The 25,143-nt window shown below is 44.8% G+C and overlaps 1 protein-coding gene across 8 annotated transcripts in view; it reads left to right on the top strand.

The window, feature by feature from the left end:
* Positions 1–25,143, top strand: part of prdm16 (PR domain containing 16) — a 175,564-nt gene that overhangs the window by 44,736 nt on the left and 105,685 nt on the right. For all 8 annotated transcript variants that reach the window (XM_056422493.1, XM_056422495.1, XM_056422488.1 and 5 more), the window contains exon 2: positions 11,722–12,185. In XM_056422493.1, coding sequence (XP_056278468.1) covers positions 11,722–12,185 — 464 coding nt within the window. The remainder of the gene's footprint in view (positions 1–11,721; positions 12,186–25,143) is intronic.

Genomic DNA, 25,143 nt, shown 5'->3' with positions numbered 1-25,143 from the left:
TCTCACTGTCTATACACCTCGTTCTTTCATTAGGCATTTGTCACATTGATATGAAAGGCCGAGGCAGCATTGTGACATGCTCAGAGGGCAGTATAAATATTTGATTAGCCCTAATGGAAATCGTCACAGCGCACTAATTGCGCCACACATTATCTGAGGTGCAGTATCAGCGGCGGACATCCCCTTTGATCCTCCCTTCGTCTCCCCCTCTCCTCCTCTTACAGTCCATCTCAGCCTCGCTCTCTTTTGTTTATGCAGTTTATTTTAGGTCATAAGCCATTATCTAACACCCCCCCCCCCCCTCCGCCTTCCTGCCTTTTTCTTGTCAGTAGCCTCTCCGGTTGTTTGTTGTCATCTTTCTCTCAGTGGACCCTGACGTCTTCGTCCGCCTCCTCACTGTGTGTCTGCTTGTCCTCTGGTGCCTTGTAAGCTGATGTTTCCCTCGATGACGGAGTTGAGTCCAAATAGCTGCAAGGGCCGCAAACACAAATGGACACACACAGGGGACCGGAGGACAATACACCGCCAGGAAACCACATGCGCGCGCTCGCTTTGCTCGTCCTGCATCGGCCGCTCACGATGTCGCAGTGTAGTGCGCGCGATATCTAGAACTTAAACAATAGCATCGCGTTACGATAGAGTTAACGAGCACGTCTCCGTGCAGCTTTCTGACTGGACGTCAGATCAAAGGAGATGCTGGTTACACGTGTGGGGACATGAGGCCATCACATCTGGTCATAAATGGCCACACAGTTGCAACGCGGTCGCAACACCTCGAGCGTCTGTGGCCAATTACTATTTTTAATCACATTTTGGAAGTGAGCAGTAAGCAGTTTGTTCCTATTGCTCCCGTCACCACCAGCTCAGTGAGCGCGGCCTGCTTTCTGCCTGCCGACTCTCAGGGATGCTTTGAATTCACATCATATCCCCTTTGGTTTTTTTGAAAGATAAATGTGTATCCTTTAAGCAATAGGGATTCTTTTTGATGTGCACACAATGAGTTGAGAGCATGTCCTTCCTTAACCTCCGTCCTGTTTGTATTTATTTGTTGTTATTTACGGCGCGTCTCCTGCAAAGATCAGTGACATTGTTTGGTGTCGCTCCTCTTTTCTTTCTCCTTCTTTCTCTCACCCTCCCTCGGACGTTTCCATTTAGCCAAAGACAAAACAAGTTAATTAGATCGGAAGTGCGGGCCTATCAACGGGGAATCAGTATTCATATCAAGGCCCCGTCTGGACACAAACAGCAGGAAGCCAAACAAGACCCCGGCGCTGCTGAATAGGAGGACAGGAGAGGGAGAGAGAGAGAGAGAGTGACAGAGAGAGAGAGACAAAGAGAGACACAGAGAGACACAGAGAGAAAGAGAGCCCCGACTTGGGGGGCTTGCACTAGCCCACGCACACACACACAAACACACACACATACACACGCACATGCACACGCACATGCACACACACACATCCACGCACACACACACGCACACATATGCACACACACGCACACACACACACTGTTTACGTGCTAGATCAATTTTATTTCTTTTTCCTTTCATGTCTGAATATATTTTAATGTCTGCATTCACACTTTTTGCCCTCGAGAAACTATAAACAACTGTACAGTGAATTCTGTATTGCTTTGCATGATTAGTCTGAACACGTCACACTTCACACAAGGATAACTTTGAAGCAGTCCACATGTACGCAGTCCAGTGCAGCGCATGCCACGCTTTCAGAAACTAAAGTTAGAGAGATTCTAGAATGCAGATTGCTTTAAAGGCCAAACATGTTTAATCGTTCACAACATAAACTTGCTTCATAATTTATAAGTTTGGTTAAGGAGACTTTAGCGGACTGAATTTTACTACATGTGTTGCTGGTTGGTGGCTCAAACAGAAGTGTTTGTTTTACAAGTGCAAACAGAGCTAAATCTTTCAAAAGCCTTTCGCACGAGAAACATAATTTCCAGCATGTTTAACACCTTTATGTTTTCACGATCGTAAAATTCAAGGCAAATCCATGCAAAGCAAAGCCAGAGGAGGGGTGTGTGTGTGTGTGTGGGGGGGGGGGGCTTGTACTGTAAGTCTCAACTTCCTGTTTGCGAAGCAACAGGGTAGCAACAGGGTTTGTTTAGAGAAATGTGATTTTAGGATTATGGTAGAAATATTACTGGAGGGGGAAAGAGGACAGCAGTCGTTCACGCTGTTGTTTCAATGAAGAAACACAAGTGGTCTCATATTACCACAGTGTAATGGTTAAAATGCGGTCATGCACCCTTTGGAAACATCTTGTGCATCTACATGTAAACTTAAGGGAAGGTTTTTTCCACATACGCCAACAGATAAGAGAGGAGAGGAGAGGAGAGGGGGAGGGGAGGGGGGAGGGAAAGGTCCCATTATCTCATGTGGAGGGCCACCTGAGCTAAAGACAGCCATTTGTTCCCAAATCGACCTGTCGACCCCCACCTAATTACCAGCCAATTATTTCCAAATGGACCGCATTCACCCCACACCCTGCACACTTAAAGAGGAGAGGGACAAAATTGTGCCTCTCTCTCTCTCGCTCTCTCTCTCTGTTTGTTTGTCTAAGTCATTAACTCTTCCAATCTCATCATCTTACTGTCTTTCATTTATTCTCTCCTTTTCATGTTTCAAATTGGTTTTATCCGGTGAGAAATCATGTTTCACTTATTGTTGCAGGCTTTGCAGCTAGTCCAACCCACCTCCCACTCAACCAGACACAGGCACGCACGCACACACACACACATACACAGACAGACACACACACACACACACACACACACTCACAGACACATTCACACACACACTCACAGACACACACACTCAAACACACACACACAGCGTGTTGGTATATTAAGTGGCCTAATTATAGGAAGATTTGACACTGAGCCTGTGTGTGATTATTGCCATTGTTTGTTTGATTATTGTCCTTTTCACCCACAAACATTGTTATGCATGCAGCTCTCATATAGCTGCTTCATATCTCTCTCTCTTTCTCTCTCTCTCTGGCACCGCTCAGTCTCAGCAGGCCGATGTGTATCGATGGGTCCGGCATTCAGGAGCCACCCGCAGGAGAAGAAGGCTGTGCCCATGTTCCCAGAATTCTTTGTGGTTGGCCTCCATTGTTCACCACCACTTGTATACAGTATTGTCAGACTGATTGTGAGCCTCCGCTCTCTCTCGCTCTGCGGACGGCTAGAGAGCGAGCAGAGTAGAGGAGACTGAGGGAGAGGGGATGAGGAGGAGGAGGAAGGGAGCAGTAAGCATTGTGTCCCTTGCTCGCCATTCTCTGACCTTCCCATCTGTTTCCCTCTCTTCCTTCCTGTTTCTGTGGGATAGTGAACAGATTAGTAATAGCGCCGCCACAGCTCTTAATAGGGGAAGTCATGGTCGGGAAATACGATGGATTGGTTTGAGATATCATCTCGCTGAGTGGCGCAATAGTTTTGAACTCTGACACCTCGCTGCTCGCTGGCTGACTTTGATCACCTTGGTGCAGAGTTAAATTGTTGTAATTCTCCACCTTCTGCTTTTCAAAGAGTCTTGTTCATGTTTAAATTAACCTTCTTTTTTTTTGCACTTAAATGCCAAATATTTTAGAGTTGCCAGGTAATATGTTTAAAGGGCCAGCACTTGGTTGAGTTCTCATTTACATGGAGTGAGCATAGTAACACCTGTAATTACTACGCTATTTGACGCAGTAACTTTGGAAAGAACTGCCTTAGGTAAGCCTGTGATATTACTGAGTCAGAGAGAGTTTGTGCTGCTGATTGAAGGGCTGCAATAAACAATTATGATTAATAATCGTAATAAATGTGTAATTTTCAATTAGTCTGTTTTTTATTTTTTAGATTGATCTTTTTCTTTCTTTCCTTGCGTTTGAGAAGCTGTAATCACATAATGTGTTTGCATTGTTGCTTAAAAAATAACGGACGCGCTTCATTGATACTCTCAATAGTTCTCATTGGATTCACACTCTTCACATTTATTGCCAGTTCACTAGGGGTTAATTAAGAGTTGCAATTATGAGGATTTGACCTTTTATGATTAAATGTGTGGTCGATGAAACACGCTAAAGGGAGTTCATCCCTTTTTAAATGGATTTTTCTTAACCAATAGTCCATTTTAATAAATTCTGTTTACAATACTAACGGTACGAGGTGAGAAAAGCATCTTCACATCTCGAAAGGTTGAACTAGAGAATATGTCAAATGTTTGCTTGATAAAGGATAAGATGATTATTTAAAAAAATTGTCCAACATGTTCTCTGATTTGAATATTGTCATTTCAGCATTATTTGATTGCCTTAAAGACAGCATCAACATTACCACAGGGCAGAATCAACTTTCCTCTGATTTAATCTTTACAAAACATTGCGGTGTTTGCTGAAGGGCTATTGTGATGACTCGCCTTATATTATTCACAGGTATTTTTTTTGTTAATGTATCCACCCCCTGTATGTAGCCTATTGCTCTCATATAATAAATATACAATTGAGCATCATGTAATATTTATATACAACAACTAGATACAACTATCTATATATATATATATATAGATAGTTGTATCAGATGTGTGTGTATGTGTGTGTTCTGCTCGTTGCGGGCCGAGACCGCGCTGGGTACCGGCCTCCTGGCTGAGTTTGAAGCTAAGTGGATTAGCATATCTCCCATGTCAGCTCCATTCACTGTGACAGCCTGATGACATGGGACCGTGTGACGGCCGCGACCCACCTGACGTCCACGGCTCAGGCCTCCCAGCAGGTGGTCTGACTCTGGAGGGAGAGATAATGAGCGAGAGGTGGGGGAGTCAGAGATGCGCTCAGTCGTTGTAAGAGTTTACGCAGACAGCAAACATATTTCTCTGTCGTTTTGTCTCTGATAGTTGTGGAATGGCGCTAGAATTCTTTGCTGTAGGTCTGAGGACTATTGTTCTTCCTCTCTGCACATTATTGGCATGCAAAAACATCAATATAATCATAAATGTCATAAATATGTGCATCAAGAGTGCGTGCAACGTTTAGAGTAGATTGTTTTACATGATCCTATCATACAGATTTAATCATTTGTATGACATATGCCTTCTTTATGAACAGGCCAATTATCATGTCAAACACAAAACCACATGTTTATTATTTGACTGGAAGGAAGTAATTTAACTCACTACTACACTGAACTAAAAATAGATGTAATTGTGTGCTGAATGGTATGCTCAAAAATGAGTTGTATTATTTTAAGCATGGAAACTCTAATTGCAGCAGCTTCGCCCATTGAACTCCATGAAAACCACTGCTGCTCAACGTTGTTATTTTTGTTCACCTTGAGTACACTTTCACTTGCTTTTTCTGTATATGTTCTAGACTTAACTGTTCCATTATTGTGCAGAAATCCTGCACGCAGACATTTCCCCGTCTTTTCATGTCCGTGCTCACTTCCTCTCTTCTGCAGTATTCCCTTCTCTTTATCTCATCTCCTCATCTTTTCCGTCCCAACCTTTCCATCCTTTTTCACAGACTCTCTAGTCTCCCATGACCCGCCTCACTCTCCTCCTCCTCCTCCTCCTCCTCCTCCTCCTCCTCCTCCTACACAGTCTCGTGCCGGCCTAGCCAGTCAATGCTAACATTTTTGTCAGGGTGATTAATAGCACGTTACATTGTCGTTAATTCACTGGCTAATGACTGGAGGGAGTGGGCAAGAAGAAGAGAGGAGGAGAGCGGAGCGAGGCTGGAGAGTCATATACTGATGTATGGGTGTTGGGGCTTCCAGTGGCAGAGGTGAATATCATCACCCCCTCCCAACACCTCCGCATACCCAACAGTACAAACTCAGACGTACCGCGACTGTGTAGCAACCAAAAAAGACCAGGATGTAGCAGACGCACTCCACTATCCACTGAAACACGGCAGGAAATTGAATTGAATTAGTGGCCCGCGTGATTATTGTAGGGATATGTTTATCGTTGTTGTTCTGAATTGATTGTCCAGTTTATTTTCCAGTTAAATTAAATTTAAAAAAGTATGAAGCTTGTCTGGACAACACATACGGCACAAAACTCGTCTGGATGTCATGAATTTTATGAAATAAAATGTGTTAACAAAATGACTCCACATTTAAGACCAAAGACTAGTACTAAAACAAAAGATGTCTCCATTACACATAATGCACACTGGCCTGCACATGAAAAGTCACACAAGTTAACCTTTCTCCTCCCCGGTTAATAAGAATGGATGGGTTTGTTCTGCTCGCTGTCTGCCTTGCTGCTCCCCGAGCTGGCTGTCTGGCCTCCCCAGTGGCTTGCTAAATGAAGCTGCACCAGAAGTGGGTGTAGACACACACACACACACACACACACAGACGAAGACCAAAAAAGAAAGAGACACCGAGGAGCAGTACAAATACGTTGTTCCCAAATAGACTTCTGTCCCATTATCTGGGACTGCATCGGTTCTCATTATAAAGCATTAATGTCTGTGAGGCACCTTTTCTCGACCAATTGATGTCGCTCCACTGACTTTGCTGCCCCACATTGCTGCTGCCACTGGTCCCACCGTCCCACTAATGTTTCCCAGAGAGGGGAATACATACAACATTTACTCTCAGTATAGCTGGAAAGTCATCTTCAGCAGTCACGCCTTTTTAAATCATCTTTGGTAAATGTTATTGTTGACGAGTGTGTCACAGTAAGATTGACCCTCGTTGAAGTAGTTGCTGCACGTGGGGACAGTAAAGGAGGTTTAGGTCTCCATCATGACGTTTCATGTCGTTAAACCACGTTTCTTCTTTCTTCCTTACTCTCTTCTTGACTTATTTGCATGTGATTGATCCTCTTCCCTTTCCTATATCACCTCCCAACTCCCTGTTATTGCCCCCCGCCCTCTCCTCTCTTGACCCTCCCCTGGGGGATGTTTGCAACTCAATTTGGAAAATGTAACTCAATATTGATTATTATTAATATTTATCATGTTTGTGCACATGTTTTCTTCTAGTGCTATTAATCTGCCCTGTTAATAAATGTCTTCAGCAGCCGGGGCCCCGTGTCCCCTTGGGACCACAGGGCCACCACACACACACAAACACACACACACACACACACACACACACACACCTGCTCTCAGCTGCAAGAGGTTGCCTGCTGTCTTCTTTTTGCCCGGAGGCTTGATTTCAGTGTACACACATACACACACACACATAAACATACACACACGCGTTATTGGAGGATGGAATGCCTTGAGGCTGCTCAGCACAAATACCACATCAATACATCAGCCGCGTTGCATCGGCACTACACACACTCACGTATAGAAACACACGTCTGTTCCTTAGTGAGCTGCAGTGACCAAATTCAGTCCCTAGCCTATTGTCCTTAAAAAAAAGCATAGTGATTATTGTTGTTTTTAATTTTTATTATTGTTCAAAGGCGCGCACACACTGAAGATTGGAAGTTGCAACAATGTGTGCATACTACAGTGTTAGCACTTAAAGTAATAAACACAGTTTTACAACACACAAGGACAGAAGCGTTGTAAGCTGTGACTCACAATAGCATAAACTTTAATGTAGTAATAACTGCAGTTAAAAAATGTTATTGTGTCATTATTACGCAGAGCAACAGAACATGTGCAGCCATGTGGGGAAATCTTTTTTTAAAACATCTCCCTTTCATTTATTCTCTCTCTCTCTTTCTATGTTCCTTTATTTTTTTCTTTCTCCGCCTCTATAATCCCCTCTGTGCCCACTGTGAAGAAGCCATGTTGTACTTTTAAGTGTTGCTTGGAAATGTTCCCCGGTGCTTTTTACGAGGGGAAGTGTGGCGTTCTTGCTCGGAGTCGCTTGCTGGTATTGTAGCTGACCGTGCCCCAAGTGCTCTCTCATTATTTCCTACACACGCACAATCGCGCACATCTTCCCCCCTTAACGCTCTCCTTCGGCTCCCTCGTCACATGCCTCCATTTGATTCGTCATTTTGAATATAGTACTCCCGTGCCACCGCGGAAAAAATACACCATTGTACAGTTTTTCACCACTCAGTCTCACTCACTCTACCTTTGATTTGCACTCGTTTGATTTTTACAGCTGCCTGCCCCCCCCCCCCCTGTTATAAAGCAGAGGGTGTTTTAGGCTTTTTTTTGGTGTGTGTGTGGAGGAATCATCAAAGGCCTGCTTAATACAGAGGAACAGGTACCAATATCACTCTGTAGCCCAATAATAAGCTAAGTGGTACCATATTGACGCAATATAGAGGCACAAACAGCACATTAAGCGAAGGGTTTGAATGCCCCCCCCACACACACACACCCACACACCCAACCCCTCATATACTTATACGCACATATGTGCACATGTGCGCTGAGAGCTCCCACATCAAAATGTTTGGCCATTTATTGCTCAACCAGCTACCCATTTTTCATATCTGTCATGGTCCACACATTCTCCCTCTACCTTTTTTCTTTTTTTCTTTCGCCAGACGATCTTTCCTCCCCATATTTGGAGCCAGCGCCGAATTTTGCATAGTTTCGCCTTTTCCCTGGATACTGTCTTTTCATCAGTGGCTGGCTTTCCTTTTGAATTGAACCAGATCAATTTACGGCCAGACAAAGATACAGTCTCTGTGTGCGTTGGAGGGGGAAGGCATTGAGAGAAATAGGACGTGTGTGTGCTTTATGATGGCCATCATTGGCACACACACGTCCTATTTCCAGCTCTCTTTTCTTGTTATCATAACCACAGTTATGGCTCCACTGTGCTGCTCGCTCACTAGCAAAGCGTACACCTGGCTCTGGATGCTCCAGCTATTATTGGCTTTCGTTGTTGCGGGGCTTTTACACGGTGTGCATCCCTGTCTACCAGTGAAAATGCATCTTTGTCGAAAGTTTTACAACGGTTCTGTATTTTTCACGGTGAAGGCATGATATTCTAAGAGAAATGAGTTGACCCTTATTTGAGACAGTATTCTCTCCACAAATTTCTCCCCCGACCAAGTCAACAATATGGCTCAGACTAAGTGCCACAAGGCACATGTGTTTGTGTGCGTCCAGGCAGACGGCAGAAAATGACTCCAGATCTCTATCTTTCTGCATTTAAGTCTAGAGCGCTCTGATTAAACACAACCACAGAACGATTTGCCTGTTGTAAGGCCCTCCGATTAAACCCCTGATTTTCAGAACCGTGTAAAGTTATTTTGCCATGGCAACGTTGATTACAATGTTATCAGTTTTTCATCTCTTTTTTTTCTTGTATTATTTTTTTTTACATCTTGAAAATAAGCACAGTAACATTTTTTTAATGGCCCGTGTTATGTGGTTGACTTGACAAATATTTGACATTTTTAAATGTGCATTTTAGAGGTTGGTGTCCTTAGATGTCATATCTATGCAATATCTTGTAATTTCAATGGGACGTGCAGTAATTATGAGATATCATCTTAATTACCGACAGCACCATTATATGTGTTTAGAGTTCGGGAACAGATCCTGCAGTCGCAAAGAGATGTGTGTTTGTGCGATAGCCTGCATCTGTGTTCATACGTGCCCTAAAATCTTTGTTATTGCAAGCCGCTACAAAGCAAAGAGCTCCGTTTATGGCACGCATTTACAATTTATCAAATAAATGGGATACCTTCATGTGGCCCGGGCCCTGCTCTCAGGCAGAGCAGCGTAGTTTTCCACTGGAATAACAGCCGCTGAACAAGCAGCCCATTGTAGCCGCAGCCAGCACCGAGACCCCCAAGGTGCGAATTAATGATTGACCCCTGATGTAATCAGGATAAATAGCTCCCCGTAAAAGAGAAAGAGATGGCGAGAAGACCAGAGCGAGAAAGAACAACACACGGAGCCAGGGAGAGGAAGGCACTATCTGGCCCGGGTGTTTTTTAAGAAGCCCTCGGGGACACGAACCTAACATCTCTGTCTGTGTCTTTTGAGACCCAGAGCTAACATAGAGCTGTTTAAAAGCAGCTCAGTCATCAGTTTTTAGACTCTTCGTCTTCTTCCTCGCCCCTTTCATTATTACTACCACTTGTTTGGCCACTGCTTAAACATTGTCAAATTGTCTTAAAAAAGAGGCGCGAGAGAGAGAGAGAGAGAGCTTGTTTCTTGTCCCTGTTTTCTATTTTAATGAATTAGCTAAGTTACAAATGAGAGTTGAACTTGTTTAATATCACACTGTGTTGGCTATTTCTACCTCGCTTTACTGCTTCATGTGGCGCACAAAAGATGTTTTGTTCATTACAATTAAAAGTTTTATTTTTTTTCTCTCTTTTTCCTTGTTACTTCATTATTTGACGTAGCAATCTGTGCGATTCTTTAGTTTTTTTGCACAGGCTCTTAAAGCCAAATAGTATTTAATAGATTTTCCGCGGCTGTCTTTCTGCTTGTCAAAATTGCTCTCGATGGGTCAAGTGTGAGAGTGGTGGAGTGAAGAGGGAAAGTGTGTCGAAAAAAGACTGTTTAACAGCCTGAAAACACTTTCGATTGTGTGGTGGGAGCAGCAGATAGGGCCGAGTTATAAAACTTTAATTGATCTGTGAAAAGTGGAAGCTACTGCTTGCTCACTTGTTCCAATGCTTAATTGCGCGCCTGTTCTGAGCCTATATGAACCAGTGATCATTAAAAAAAATGGGTTCTTTTCCAGTCCAAATCACTGTATGACGCAGAATCATAAATGGCTGGATTTTACTGCAGCAGCTTTATATGATACGTTTCCCGGATCTGCATGGACATGCTGCAGGTTTGCCAGGCACTGAAAAGCCCTTGTCGCAGGCTTTCATCATTTCACATTTCACATTTAAAGTGTACATGTCAGTTAATTTAACAGCTTTCACAGTCCACATCTGTCACTGGGCAGAAACCCAAATATGTATCAGAACAAAAAAAAGATGCACTGTAGCAACGAATGTGCTCATGTTAAATTTTACCAGTGAAATGTAACATATTTGTTTCTTGATCTGCTCGTTCAATCCTTGTGGTTTTAGTTCAGCTTCTTAGTGACGCATATATATTTTATTAAAACGCAACCCACACACGTTCATTGTGACCTCATGAACTTTCATGCGCTAACAAGCACATTTTTTAAATGTCATGTTGCAGCCTGGGAAGCGGCGGCAGGCTAGAAGGAGGCTAACGGACAGAGAAAGCCTGATTGGAACCACCCCTCCTGTAATTTTGGGCCTAGTTAGCCTGCTGATTGCCAGTCCCTGTGTTTAGATAGTAAAACTGTAGTGGTGCTTTGACTAAAGACACCAGGATCAGTCCAGAGAGGAAGAGAGGGATATACACATACACACACTGAGGCTAACACACACACAAACAAGTATGCAGCGACTCGGACCGGCTGTTAGTGTGCTTTGTTGGTACTGACTGATGGATGTTACAACTTGCATGGAAAACTTCGTGTTTGGCTTCTTTTGTGAAAGAAAACAAACTGCTTCGCTTCCGTGGAACAAAAGAACACATGTTTGTATTTCTAAAAATAAGATTTAGAAAAAAAGTATTCAAGTAATGAGAACTCAGCATCTTGTAGCTGAAGGACATCAGATGCATCGCTATTCTTTTTTGAGGACCCCCAAGAGGGTTGATTTTTATTTTATTTTACAATTTAAAGTAAATGAGTTGACGGTTAAATCCATGGTGTAATCCCCGAAGACATTGTTTGTTGTGTTCTCTGCCGGCCTCATAACAGTTGCCTCTGTATGTGTGTTTGGTCTCATAGATGACAGTGAACCAGTGGACAGCATGTACGACACAGAGGCCGACCTCCCGGGTTTAGCAAGCGGAGGCGGTGCCGACAGCCCAGAAGACGACACAGACGACGGTGTCATCAACATGTCCCCCCTGCCCTCACCGACTCCTTCCCATCCGAACAACAACCACCACCACCTGCTGCATCCCCACATCTACGCCACCCACCACCACCACCACCTTCACAACAACAGCAACAGCAGCAGCAATGACCAGGACTTCACCACACCCAAGGAGGGCTCGCCCTACGAGGCACCGGTCTACATTCCCGATGACATTCCCATTCCCAGCGAACTGGAGCTGCGCGAGTCCTCTGTGCCCGGTGCCGGCCTGGGCGTCTGGGCCAAGACCTGCATCGGTGCTGGCGAGCGGTTTGGTCTGCACAGCACGCTGCATCACGAGGCCACGGGCAAAGATGGCTCCTTTGGATGGGAGGTAGGAACCAGCGGGGCTTCTCACAGGGCACTTTGTTTGGGGTTGACAACAGTTCTTTTTTCTCTCTTCATTTCAATGTCTATCACTTTTTCCTACTTGTGGCTTAAACAAATGTACAAAAAGATGCAAGATGAAAAGAGTGACAACACTAAAGAGGGTAAGTGAATGAACGAGCGGCTCTTCATTTGTTCACATTTCCAGCCATCGCTCTTTATCCACAGGCAATTTCATCATCAGGAAAGATGCCCATACAATTTGCACCCTCTCTGTGATTGAACCTCATCTTTGTATCCTTCACACACACACACACACACACACACATAAACACACACATACGAATCACACTCGTCCGGAATTCCAGCAGCACAGCAATGTCAGATGGAAAAATCTGCCTGATTAGTGGAGGTATCAGCTTTTCTGGGCGTCGGTCCGAGCGAGCGCGCTCATTTGGTCACGCCACCTGATATGGAAATGGGAGAAGCATGGCCCAATGCGGTGGCGGCATATTGAACTATTAATTTTCATTTCAACATGACATTAGAGGATATTGAAGTTGCTTCAGTAAGCTCATTAAAAAGAAAAGAAAAAGAAACTCCTGATCTGTGTCTCCCGCTCTGTCTTTCTCATGTATCTAATTAAAGATGAAATATACTGGCCTGCTTCTCATTCCACTGGCTCCTTGACTCTTAGAGTAACTTTTTAAGTTCATCATCGGAACACCATTTTGGAAAGGGCATGATGTGCTTGAGCTGGACCCCAGCAGCTGATGCACACACTTACAAGTTCATACAATTTTAGACTTATTTTACCAACAATAATAAAACAATGTTTTACTTAAATTTCTGGTAACTAAGTATTTAGAGGACTGTACTAAATTATGGAAATATTTTTGAAAGCAACTATGTTATATTCAACGTGATTTACAGCACACAAATGATGCGATCAAATGATAAAGTTTACTTTAGAGCTGGAACAAACTTTATGGTCATCAACAATCAACAACTCAGATGCCTGCTACTGATCTGTTAGACTGTGAAGGTAACATTTTGGTCGTAAAACTAGTATCATAGGAGCAGAAATTAGGATTTCATAAAAGAAGATTGTAACACTTTTTCTTAATATTTTTCTTATCAATACAGGTAAAGTAAAATAGTTTTTGAAAAAACTGGAGAGTATAACTTCAGAATAAAAAGGACTTTTTCAATTGAAACTCGCAATTTTAACATGTTTTTCTCAAGGGGAAAAACATATTTCTTACTTATATTGAAAATGTATTATCTCTAAAAACTCAGAACAGTATAGTTATGAATCCCTCATTGATAGGACTTTAAAGAAATCCCATAATGGCTTCCGTGTGAAGGACTCCTGGTGGTTTCCACAAAAGCCTTCATTTCTCTTTTCACCCTGTTTTCTTCCTAACAGTTGTAAGAGCATGCAGGCGATTAGAGAACACAGTCACACGCTATGTGGCAGCGTGCCAGGCTGAACATTTTCTTTTTTAAAGTTCATATTATGGCTAGCCATTCGGGGTGCAAAGGGCACTTCTCCAAAAGCTACACTCTCCCCGTAGCTCTCATGTTTTCTCTCAGTTTTCCTCCTCCTTCCTCTTTTCTCCCCAGATGCTCTGGCTCCTGCATATTCAACAGCTTAGCTTTAGCTCTCTGCAGGCTTGTAGGAAAACAGGCCACCTTCAGCTCTAAAGAGATGCATGTGCTCTCAGAAATGTCTCGGCATATACGCGTCTCCCTAAAAAGGAAATCAGCATATTGTTTTAAGATGTCTAGTTTTTTTGGCAACTTTAAGACAGTGTTTACAGTTTTTAAGTTTAATAAACCATCTGGTAAGGTATAATACAGTATTAACACAAACATAGTCCAGATTCTGCCACAATTTTGTCTTTTGGTGACATTTTGAAAATTAGTTTGAGAGCAATTTTCTTCGAACAATTAGCATGTTTCTGTTGGCCTGAGGTCAATTGTGTTTATCTTGAAGGTCAAATATTTTGCCTTTGCCTCCTAATATGTCAAAGGGGAACAATTGATCCGCCTTTTTTCCCCTCCTCCTCTCGAACGGTTGTTGGAGGGCTCACTCTGGGTAAGGCTGTAGTATTTTTTTAAGATATCCTGTCTGGTTTGGAGCGAGAATACTTCGGGGGCTCTCCTCTCCCAGACTCTTATCACAGATAGTCATAACAGTCAGTCTGTTGATAGCCATCAACAGACTCCCCTAGGAGTACCGTACACCCCCTTTCACCATCGACCCCTCTACTCATCTACTGCCTCTGGTCTTAGACAAATAGACAGACAGAAGTAATACTGAGTGAAGAAAGATGTTGAAAGAAACCAGAGAGAAACAAGGATTAATGGGGATGGATAGAGCCAGAGATGAGGATGCAAAACACATATTTCTCACAGCTTAAAAAACGCTGAGGGAGTCTAATGCTCTTCATGGACATCATGTGAATGTGTGTGTGAATTGCAGCAGTCCCGTGCCAAAACAGGGGATGTGTTATGAGAAATAATAAGTGAAGTCATCTGAGATCTCTGGTGTAAATGTGATCATACTTAACCAAGGCCGCACACAGTTTGTGCTGAATGTAGTTCTCGCAATGATTAGTGTAACAGTGCTTACACTTTATAATTGCAGTACGCAATATTGCTGATTTAGGCTTAAAAGCCTTGTCTTCCTGCTCCTAAAAAATTAAACATCCTCATTTCCTTCTTGATATTTTACTTAATTTTAAGTTTATTGAATGATCTTAAAATCAGAGGTTACAGACTATTCTGTAAATGCAGCCCTGTAATCCTTAAAAACATGACACGTTGTTGAAATGATAAATGCCATCTGCAATAGTATACCAAAACAGTTTAACTACATCGACTGAATTTTTGCGGATTTCTTTTTACTAAGACTGGCAATAATAACTCATTGTGTTGGCTTTCAAGCACCGCGGTCTACCAGCGCAGCCAAGCCCCTCGAACAATCACATGGCGGACGCTGTCGTGCTTTCTGGGTATCTGAGTGGAGGTGGAGACTGGTGGAGAGAGTAATAGAAAGAGAGAGTGAAAGAGTAGCACTGAGAGAAAGAGGAAGGCAGAGAGGAAGCCTACTATTGTCTGTCCCGGGGCGCTGGGGACTGGGAGAGGTGTTAACTCAGACTCATTTCAGCAAGACGGACAGCTCAATCTAAGAGCTGCTTTGCTGCAGGCCATGGCCATTCTCTTCTGTCTCAGACTCCCTCTCTGGGCCAGCACCGAGTCATCCATTTAAAAACCATTATGCTCCCCCTTTAGCACAACATGATAGAACGCCAGGGCCCCCGGTCTAGTGTGTGTGTGTGTATGTGTGTCTGTGTGCGTCGGGCTGCCAAACTTAGCCTCGGGATAGGAAGGCCTGAGCACAGTGAGGCACGGCCCTCAGAGAGAGTCCGGTGTGGGGATCTGCTGTCAGAGTGACTGCTGTTATTATCTGGCCGGTAGATTGGCCTGACTTGCCTATTGATAGAGACATGTCTCCATACAATGGCTGGAGGTATTGTACTCTATGCACTGACTGGCATTGAATGGGCTCAGTGATCCAACTCCCTCGGGTGTTCGGATGGCAGCAGGGAGGGCAACACATCTGCGGATGTGTTTGGAGGAAGCGGCGCATGGTTAATAGGAATAAACTACAAAGTTACAGCTCGGATCTCTTTGGCCACATTGGACCCTCTCCCGCAGGTCACCACTTTGACGGTGATCTTTAGAGGCACGATCAAAACAAGTCTCTGACTTTGTTTCAGCATTTCTGAAGCAAACAAACGGTATGACTAAGCCCTCTGGAAGCAATATTAATGATGTTGACTCTCACTTGTCCTTACCCTGTGACCACTGGGCGTGGCCTTGCACCTCTGAATCATGGCTTTTGACACTCCTCCAGCACCTGTTAGCTTTGTCTTTTATCACTATCTTTTTGTTCTCCAGCTTGAACGTGTTTGCTATCTCACAGTTCTTGCTTGAAAGTCAATGCACATGTGTTGCCACACAACGTCACCAACTGTGAGAAGACAGAATCACTTGCTCGTCAGTTTTCGACGATCTAATGGCTGCAAAACTGCAATTATCAATGTTGGTGTCCCGCCATTGTCACTTTATAGAATATACATGTCACTGAGCATGATGCCCGCAGAGTATCATGGTAAGGGGGATATATGAAGGACATACAGTGCATTAAGATTTTTGGGATGTGCATTGACGTAGACCCATTTGACAAGGTCAACACAAATGCTTTCACGCACAAAAGAGCATGTATCATAGGGTCCATGTCAGCCCTGAAGCCACATTTGTTTCTTTGCAGCAGTGGACCTTGGGATGACTTTGTTACCAGGTAAACTTCTTTTTCTCTGCCCGTCATCCGTTCACTGTTTACTTTTCGTGGGGTGATTTTCCATATCAGTATTGTTCACCCAGTGATGTGGGGAAATAGGCAAAAAGTATGCTAGCTCTTCTGTTTACCCTGTTGTTGACTTAGCGATAGGCTAAGACGTCTGGCGGGCACTCTCATGTTGCCAAGGTCCTACGTGACAGATACCTATCCGGCCATGGCATCATGAATCTCACTCACACTCCGTCAGGCTCAAAACCTCCGCCTTGATCGCCCTTTCGCGCTGACGCGATGCTTCTTTTGTTCTCGACCTAATCGCTGAGCTAAGCTTGCGTCTTTTTTTCTCCAAACTTCAGGGAGAAGAAGTCCTGGCGCACCCTGACACTTATCTGTCCTGACCCACCTCTCGCCTATTGAAGTGTTTGCTCGCCTTTTGTGTTTTAGCCTGAGGTGGGCGGATGGCCAAGCTCTTATGCTGCAAGATATCCCTATAGGGCATTCAAGGTGCAGCTTGGAACTTGTCTGATCTGTTTGCCTTCTACAGAAAGGTGTTTTTTTAATCTTGATGCTTGGCCCTTAAGGTGACTGGTACCGGACTGATAGGGCAGAAACTCCCCGGGACTGCCAGGAGACAGTTGTCACGGCAAATCAAATGGATAGAGTGAGACAGAGAGAGAAAGAGAGGGAGTACGATAACGAGTGATAGAGTAGTTTCCTGCATGATTTAGCTAATGTGCTTTCTAGTGTTCTCACGGTGACAGTAATGTTCTGCTGCTTCCGTCATGAGTGTTGGCTAAGGTCAGAGAAAGTAACCATAATCCTACAATATTGAATGAGGCATACAGCCACAAACACGACTATCCTGACTTTACACCAGTGCTGCGATGGAAATCTTTTAACATCTTTTAACGATAAAAATTCATACACAGCTACATTCACTGCAGATGTTTCAGGATATGTGTGAAAGTAAGGAGTTGGGCACATGTGCATACCACGCTGTAATGAAAGGGATATCAAACCTGCGGTTTCTAATAACAGTATTGACCAACAGTGTGCGGTTTTCTGTCATCATTTTTTGACTTTGACAGAAACCCCAAGTTTACACATAGAGCAAAAACACCCGAGAGAGAGCCTAACACCACAAGTCTCAAGGCCCGGGTGCTGTAATATCTTCCATTCACATTCATTTTACGTACGTTTTAAACATGCCATTAGCCAATTTAATCCAATTTTCCCAGCTTTCGGAGCACTCCAGTGGAACAGATTCCACCTAATATTAAACATATGGTCGCCGTTGCCCCTAGAAACACCACAGCAGCGCTGGGCTTTTTTAAGAAGCTGTTAAAGACCAGCCTCCTGTGTCCCGGTGCAAACCGTTGTCAATTATCTTCAATGAACAAGGTAATTGATAACGAGGAAGCAGGGCAGCAAATTAAATGTCAGGTTTGATCAGAAGCCTGATACCTTATCATTTGTTCATAACTCGTTACCAACATCTGTTAATTAGTTAATCTGCATGGCTCAGATGAAAGGTGCGCAGGCTACCGAGGAAGTCATCCGTCTCCGAAGAGAGTGGAACTCAACAAATATTGTCCCTGGGATTCGGACTGTTATTTCTTGGTCATTGGTTTCAGACCTCAGCCACTCTCTAACCAAGAATCCTCAATGGAGCCTCTTGTTTGCTCCTCCCTCCCCACAGTCTCCTCACACATCTCCACCACAATGCTATCATTTATTGCTGCAGGTTTCTCGTAGCAGACGTGCTTTAAACATTAATTTAAAACCTCTCACATTGGCCCATCAGTCCTCTGTGATGAAGCGCAGGTAACTCCTGTCCAATCCCCCTCCCCCCTCTCTTTCACCGTGTATCTTGTGAAACCCCATCGTTCATCGTTGCCCTGATGAATAGTCCCATCAGCTTTCGGCCTCAGGGCGGACGCAGACAATGACACTGCTCTTTGCCACAGTGGAAGATGATGACATTTGTCAAATGCTGTTTATCTTGGTGATTAGATCCATGCTGTTTCTGTAGACATACCCGTTTCTGCCTTCCAAGCTCTTGCTGCTTGTCTGATATTTATAAATTAGGCGTGAAACAAGGCTCACCTTATCTCAGCCTTGTAATATTCATATTCTAAATAATGATATCATATATTCTAAGTGTAAAGGTGTGAGCCAAATGCCAGACCTTTGTTAGTCACAGATCACTGACTGCTCAATTTTCACCCACTTTCCCTTTCTCTCTCTCACTTTAAATCTCAATCTCTTGTACTGCTTAACATTTCTGGGACTCAAGCGGGAGGTGGTGACCTATTAATCAGGTTCCTGTGGCTGTTGTGATTGCCATTTTCCATAATCAGATACACAACACGGCCTAAAAGCTTGGCTGTAGAAATACTTATTTTCGTTACAGTTCTTGTGCTGTGCTGTAGACCTCAAAAGTAATAAGCCCAGTAGAAAACGGGAGGGCTGGCTGTGGCTTTTAAATACTTTTTATTAGGAATAAGGACGAACACTTCGCCACAGTGTGAGTCAAACAGCCGCGGAACAGAGAGTAAAAAGCTCTCGTAACTATCTGATTGGCTTGGAGGAGAGGAAAGACTCACACTAAACAATCGTCTTATAATAATTATAAAAGTTCAGGAAACCATCACATTCTCTGTGTACTTGTCTCTATTTTTACAAGTTTATCTTTGTTTTTAAAGCTCCAGATTAATAAAATACCAATGTTCTGTACATTTTAGTGCTGCTCCACACGAACATGCACAGGCATATAAACTGCACATTACCGCAAGCACATACATCCACACGGACACAAAGAGACACAGGCAGGCAGGAAAAAGACGTTCTCTTGTGTTATTCTTTCCTCTCCTCGGTCATTTAGAATAACAGCGTGGAGTGAGAAGCTCAGCGCGATGACGACATTAGATCTCAAAACAGTGTTGAATTGTTGAAGTGTCGAACACGCCGGGATGTCTTTACTTTGGAAAGTCTACCGAGTCGCTTGGGTGATTTTCGCTCATTTTCTCCACCACTGTCTATGGGAGCATGAGTCTCGTCTGCAAGAGACAACAAGGAGGTTTTGACAGAGTCAAGATTTGTAGAGGTGTACTATGTGTGTGTGTGTGTGTCTTTTATTCATCTTGGGGACCGGCTTGCCCTCCACATTCTTTGAAATGTGTCCAAAAATCCCCAACTAAAACAGGATCTCACCAGGAGTTTGGTCTTAATGTAGTACAAATGCTTGTGGAATCGTGACAAATAGTGAAAGCAGATGTTCCTGAGACATTTCATTCATGCGATATAATTTCCTTATTCAGTTTATGTTGCACCCTAGTCTCAGGGCATTTCACATTTTGAATCGGTGTTCTAAAGCATTTTATTTAGATTTTTGCGATTATTGTCATCACCTGAGGTACAGTACATGCAACCTGTCTTGTAACTGCTTGAAAAGTCACATTTCAAAGCCAGATGTTATCAGAAATATCACTGTCCGATGGAGTGAACAAATGAAAACAAGCAAAGAAAAAACACAAATTAATCCTTATCCTCCTTTTAATCTCACTTCGGGGAACAACAACCGGACTATTAGTTTAGTTGTTCAGAAAGAAAGGGAATAGAGTTATGCACATCTTCTGAATGCTCAGAGCATAAAGTCATTCGGTTCTCAATAAATGTCAGAGGACTCAGCTCTTTGTTACTCGTTCTGGAGAGGAGGGGAGCTGATGTTGGTTGCGCTGGTACGCAGCGGTACCCAGCATGCCACCCGGTGCCACAGAAAGGTGGAAAGAAAAGACTGTGAGACTCTTAGGCCTGAGCCATGTGATACTGAAGTTATGCCAAACAACAGAACAAAAGCATTATCACATTGTACTGGACGTGCAAATGGCCACCACCTTTACTTGCAGATAATATTCTTTATCTGTCAGATCACACAATGTTTATTTGACAAGAAAATCTCACTATTCTCTTGTAGTTATCTTGATGTATATTTGTATACCACTTCCGTATGTTCTGTGCATAATTCCCATTTTAATGAACCCCTCCATACGTCACTTTGTCTGCTCTTATTTTATTGAGCCTGAGTGTTTCTGGGGACAAAGCCTGCACCCCTCTGCTGGCCAAGAGCTCACAATGCCACTTTCTAAACAAGTTCTAAGTGCTTTTAATGTTGTGCAGGCGGTGTTGTTTATTCAGGGAGGGAGAGGCAGACGCTCCAGTACATTTGTCAAAAAATATACAAGTGTCCAGTTTTTGAGCACTCCAGCAAACACACACTTGAAGCATGGCCCCTAGCAAACTACTCAAGCCGTACAAATGGTACTTCTTTCCAGCTCTTCTTCCTCTCCCGTGGAGTAGGGGATGCGTGACAGACGTCATCATCACTCTCTGTCTTTACACCACTTTATACATCCTAATTTTTCTTTTCATCTCTTAAACCATGTTCTCACACACTTGCTTGCACATGTGTTCCCAATATGGATCACCACAGGGTCTTCTGAGAATCCCTCACAGACTTCGGCACACTTGCAGACAAACATATCACAATGCTGGCAGATAGCACACTTTGATCTCTTTTTGCGTGCCAAAGTGCTGATCTCCGTGACTCAGCCGTGATCCATAACAAAACACGGGGCATGTGCTTCAAAATTATCCCCAGATCGCAGACTCAATTCTTGTCTTTTGTGATTCATTGATTTTTCGACCCCCTTTTTCAATCTCACGTGCCTTTCCCCTCTTTTTCTCCTCTCTTTCTTTTCTTTTTGCTCCCTCCTCCTCTTTTCCTGGCCTCCGGGGTCCCAGTGCTGCTAATTCGGCTTTATCAGTGCAGTAATTTAGCTACCACAGCTTGGGTTTCTCTTGCGCGGCGAGCGGCCCCATTGTCCTGCCCTGCTGTTGCTGAGATAAACCCTCAGATTGAACAAAGTCCGCGCTGACCTTTACAAACTCCCAAATCTCGCTCTGTACACCCCACCAGCAGAGATTCTCTCTGCTTCAAGCTCTTTTCTTAGGGCGGGAGGGGGGGCTCGGGGCACATCCAGTCGGAGGGGGACGGCGAATGAGTGTGTGTGCATGTGTATGCGAAGGAGTGAGAGTGTGTGGGGTCAGGGTGGATTGAGTGAGCGTGAGATGGACATGGGAGAGGGATTAAGATGGCTGACTGAGCCTGTCTATATTTCCAATGGCACTTTGCTCTGAGAGGGAGGCCGAGGAGGAAAAAGTGCAGCGCAAGCAAAGCATTCAAGTACGCTTTTTTCTGTCTCCTTCAGACTACGAGAGAATGCTTTTGTGAGCCACAATCTCGAAACCTTCCTGCCTTCGACGTTTAACCAGAAATATGATGCATTTGATATAAAGGAGACTGTGTCTGAGTTCCTGGTACTTGCTGTTGATTTCCCTGAAACGGCTCATTCAGAGAATCCTGACAGGAGCACTGTTGAACCCCTCGTCTTACCTCCATTGTTATCTATGTTCAGTCTCGCGCGAACGGGACAATTCCATGCGTTAGGGACAACAACGCCAGTGCGGACTGGGATATGTTCAATCGGGTGATAAATGGCAATGTCACGTCAATTGCACCAATCCAGTCACGGGCGTTGTTGGACATGTCAAAATGGCGCACCGCATGGTAAACCGCCTTTGACTGGCGATGCAAACTGCATATAAAAGCGTAACACACCGGCGACTCAGCCATCGGCTCTGCCAGCCCAAGAGAGGATGAAAGGGCGCTCGACCTCGCTCTGCCAGGAGAGCTTCCCGGTGGAAAGGGGAGAGCCAAGGTGTGGGAGAAGTAGAAGAGTGAGAAGAAGGCTACAGACAAATGAAGGACCACAGAGAAAAACGCCAGCGGCACCCTCCTCCCGTGAGGAGGGCCCCCTCCTCCGGCAGCCCGGACGGAGACAGCCCGCCGAGGCGGCCCGCCCGCAGCGGCCCCCAGCCTTCCCGCCGCCAGCCAGCCCGCTGGGCATCTCAGAGGACAGCATCGGCAGAGCCTTCTCCTTCAGGCCTACCAGACCACATCCCGGGCGCAGGCCACATCATTGAGCCTCAGTCCCCCTCAGAACTTGTGTCTGTTCTTCACTTTTTCCTTGTCTGTAACCCTGTCCTGTGCCCCCCAAGGTTGTTCGCGAGCTTCAAGATGCACCCCAAAGTGCCCTGCCCCCAACACCTGAATGCCTGAGCTCCTCGATGCTCAGTAAATGCTTCCAAGAAGTTGTCAGTAGGAGCTGCAAGGTGTGGTCAACACATATGTTGCCCCACACCGATTTATCTATCAAACCTTTCACCCCCACGACCACCTCAAAATGCTGGCTACCGCCCGCCCTTTCCACCTGGAGGGACTTCCTGTTGTGTGCGAATGCTTGTGTGCCTCTAGCTCCAGTCCAACAACACTATTGTTCCAAGCCTCACATTCTGGGACAGGGCCCTGGCCTGCCTCTACCATGTGTGGCACTGGGCGACCGGATGATGGGTACTGTGAGGTGGTGAGCTGTGCCGCCTCCCCTCAGCCTCGCCTCAACAGCCCCTCTCCTCAGGATGCCCTCAGCTCCCCTCCTCCCCATCCACAGCCCCCTGCTGCACTCCTCCTGCTCCATCACGCTCACTGTCAGTTGCTGGATCACCTATACAGCTGATCACTGACGACGACGAGACAGCCTACAGGAGGAGTGGAGGGAGGGCACTGCAGTGGTGGGGCCAGGAGAGCACCCTGTCACCGCTGAAGAGACCAGGAGACTGATCGTGACTACAGAGGTGGGAGACAGGAGCACACACCAGCAGGACCCAGAGAGGTTGCAGTAGAGGTTGCAGCGTTCAGGCGGCAGCGTGCACATCTCGAGGACCACGACACTTTTCACACAACGCACCGTGGTCCAAAGGGCCCCTCTTTTCTGTATTTCCTTAAGCGACTGAGAAATTCAAATTCCCCACATCCTCACATCAACACCACCAGTACCATCGGAGTGTGTTGTTCTGTTGCATCACCTCACCCGGCACCGACCTGGGCGAAGCAGCACGGGGGGTGGTGGGGCACTACAGAGGGTCGGCGGTGTACATCTCCATCGGCTCATCCTGATCCTCCATCCTCCACATATACACCAAGCGATGCTGAAAGACAGACAAACACCCTGCCTGAAACCAACCACTACCGGCACCGTCAGGCGTTCGATACCGCAGGTCAGGCAGGCAAAACAGACATACAAGGGAACAGACTGACAGTTCATTCAGGCCATCAGTCAGCTGAGGAGAGACTATTAACACCACACTACACCACATTAACTACACATGAAGAACATATTCTGTGAATATCTATGGCCATATTGTTTATATATATATATTATATATATATATATTGTATATATATATATATATATATATATATATATAAAGTAAAAATATTATGTATTTTTTTTATATATATATTATATATATATATGTATATTCTATTACACTTATATATATATATATATATAATTCTCTTCTTTTTTTGTTTGTATTGTATAGTTTTATATTATTTTCTTATTCTTTTTAGTCTGCTACTGGCTGTTTGTTTTTTTAGAATTTAATTGAACCGATTATACTTGTATAAAAGGGGATGTGACAATAAAAACTTGAAACTTGAAACTTGAAACTATCATGTCCCTCACTCCTTGGCAGAAGGCCCAAGAGGAGTCTGTCGAGATTGTTGCTTTGACACACAGTGAAGCAGCAAGAGAGAAACGGTTGAAGCCAAGTGGCTGGGGAGTGGATGGGGTGGGGGTCGATCCTGTGCCGGGGAGGTTTGGGGCACAATGCAACAGGAGTACCCTCTCCATTGTGAACCACTGTCATCCTTCAGAAGCCACTCGACTAGCTCTCAATGCTGCAAATCCTCTCCGCTCTCTCTGTTCCAGCCGTATGTCGGTCAGGCAGGGAACCTCATCAAAAGGTCTCGGAGTTTGGAGATTGAGACAGAGCGGGGGGGGGGGGGGGGGGCAGTATGGTGGAGAAGAGGGGAGGAAAGCGTTGTTCGTGTAGAGTGATGGTGTGTGAGTGGGAAGGGCCGATGTGGCAAGGGACTGTTGCATACCAGGCCCTTATAGTTCAGGTGTGGGCTTCAGAGTCAGTGATGGAAGAATTTGCACCACTCAAGCTGATGGTCAGGGTGGCCCTGTGTTCATCCCACCTCCTCCTTTCCACCAACCCCGCCCACCACCACCTGCCTGCGAGCCACCACCAGTGTTCCCAGGGAGATGAGCGCCACGGAGAAGAAGGCCCACAAGGGATTAACTTTTCACATGGCTGGGAGTCCTCGTCTCAAAAGACCTGACAACCCCAGACGGCTTGATTAAAAAAGAAAAGAAGAGAAGAGGAAAAGAGGGAGGGAGGGAGGGCACAGGAGGAGGAGAAGAGGGGGAATTCTTCACATGATGGCCCTGAGAGAGGGATTTTGGATATTGGGTGTCTTTTTTTCCCTTTATCCAAAGCCTCCATGTCTTGGTTGAGAATGAGCAAATTGTTCCTGCTCTTCTCTCGGCAGGCCGTGTGTTGCCCTGCCTAAAGATGTGTGTGGGCACCAGCACACATTGTTGACTCCTCACAGGAAACCTAGAAATAT

This window comes from Pseudoliparis swirei, chromosome 9 (assembly GCF_029220125.1).
Source record: "Pseudoliparis swirei isolate HS2019 ecotype Mariana Trench chromosome 9, NWPU_hadal_v1, whole genome shotgun sequence".
Lineage (NCBI taxonomy): Eukaryota > Metazoa > Chordata > Actinopteri > Perciformes > Liparidae > Pseudoliparis > Pseudoliparis swirei.
This window is presented reverse-complemented; position numbering and strand designations above follow the sequence as displayed.